This window comes from Penaeus monodon, chromosome 25 (assembly GCF_015228065.2).
Source record: "Penaeus monodon isolate SGIC_2016 chromosome 25, NSTDA_Pmon_1, whole genome shotgun sequence".
Taxonomy (NCBI): domain Eukaryota; kingdom Metazoa; phylum Arthropoda; class Malacostraca; order Decapoda; family Penaeidae; genus Penaeus; species Penaeus monodon.
This window is the reverse complement of record NC_051410.1, coordinates 16,994,949-16,996,373: the sequence shown is the minus strand read 5'-3', so window position 1 is coordinate 16,996,373 and position 1,425 is coordinate 16,994,949. Positions and strand designations below refer to the sequence as shown.

The following is a 1,425-nucleotide window of genomic DNA, read 5'->3' as shown; positions in this document are numbered from 1 at the left end:
ACACTCGGAAGGACCATCACTAGAACTGGTCTGCTTGGTATGACTTTTGATTCTCTTATTTTTTCCTGAATCATCCCCAGTCCATTTTCTTTTATTTGAAAATCCATTTTGCTCCACCTTTATACTGTTGGGAGACTGGTTAGAATTTCCTTCTTCATTTTTATTAAATTTCTTTATGGGTGTTAAAGAATTTCCCCCCAAATTCTCTCTCTTTCTCTTTTTCTTCTTATCCACACACACCCCAATGTCTTCCTTCTCCGTCACGCAGCTCTCATTATCTTCCTCATTTCCCTTGTTGGCAGGAACCCCTAAATCTTCTGGCCTGGATAAAGTACCATCTTCCTCTTGACTAATGTCATTCAGTAACTTCAATGTTTCATTGTAATTTTTGTCCTTGGATTTGCAGTAGTTCTTCAGTTTACTAGTAAAGCTTCTAGGATCATCATTAGCAGAAACCCCTATATCTTCCTCACATGAAGGCAAGTCATCTTGCTCAAGACCAACATCTTTTAGTAATTTCATTGCCTCGCTGTAGTCATTGTCCTTGTCAGATTTCTGAATCTTTTTGTTACTGTTTTTTTCTTGCTGTTCTTCACTTCTGATTTCTGCTGGGTTTACTTCTGCTGATTCCACTCCCTCCAGAAAGGTACTTTCATATGCCTCATCATCTTTGAGGATGTGCAGGAAGGCTAGCATGTCAGGGCCAGTTTTGCTTGTCCTGTAATAAGTATTGTGTTACTGACTGGTTACATTCTGCATGGTACATCTGTTTTAAATTCTCCATGGACTAGACTGGAAACTTTGTTTTCTCATATGAGGTAGTTAACATTTAATTTTTCAAACACTGCTGTTAATGAATGATCTTGATTTCTTTTTAATGGATGCAATTCTATAGATCATCCTTGGGAAAGTCTTTTTATATAGATCACTTGGAAAAACAATCAGCAGTAGGTTAAAATAATTTCAAACAAACATTGATAACTTTTGCTTATCAAATTTGCAAAACTGTGCAGAATATAAAGACAATGTTTCTAGTCTGGAACCTTGTAAAAATTATGCATATCATTTAAGCAATTTCCTTCATGACAGAAAACTATAAAAAGAAAATTGGGAAAAATACTGCAAAACATGTTACTACTAATAAAAATGACCAGAAAGGGTAGTGTACAATGTAAACTTGCAAGAACAAAGTACTAGTCATGAAATTGAAATAACAAACAATAAAAGCAAAAGATTTCATAGGTGCTGTTCTCTATGGAAAGTTAGATGTTAAACTTGGGAATATACATTTGGTAGACAGGAAATTTTCTAGAAATAAAAATATTAATATCAAAATCATATAAAGCACATTATAACATCCTAAGAATAAGAAAACGTCATATCTTGAAACTTATTTCTAACAGATAATTAATATTTACCCTTCAC

General features: G+C 34.0%; 1 protein-coding gene across 1 annotated transcript in view; it reads right to left on the bottom strand.

Annotated features, from left to right (window-relative positions):
• Positions 1–250: 250 nt before the first annotated feature.
• The window catches only part of LOC119589085, a gene marked incomplete at its 3' end in the record, with an annotated part of 13,858 nt that continues 12,683 nt past the window's right edge, over positions 251–1,425 (bottom strand). The window contains 1 exon segment of the mRNA XM_037937660.1: positions 251–718. Coding sequence (XP_037793588.1) covers positions 251–718 — 468 coding nt within the window.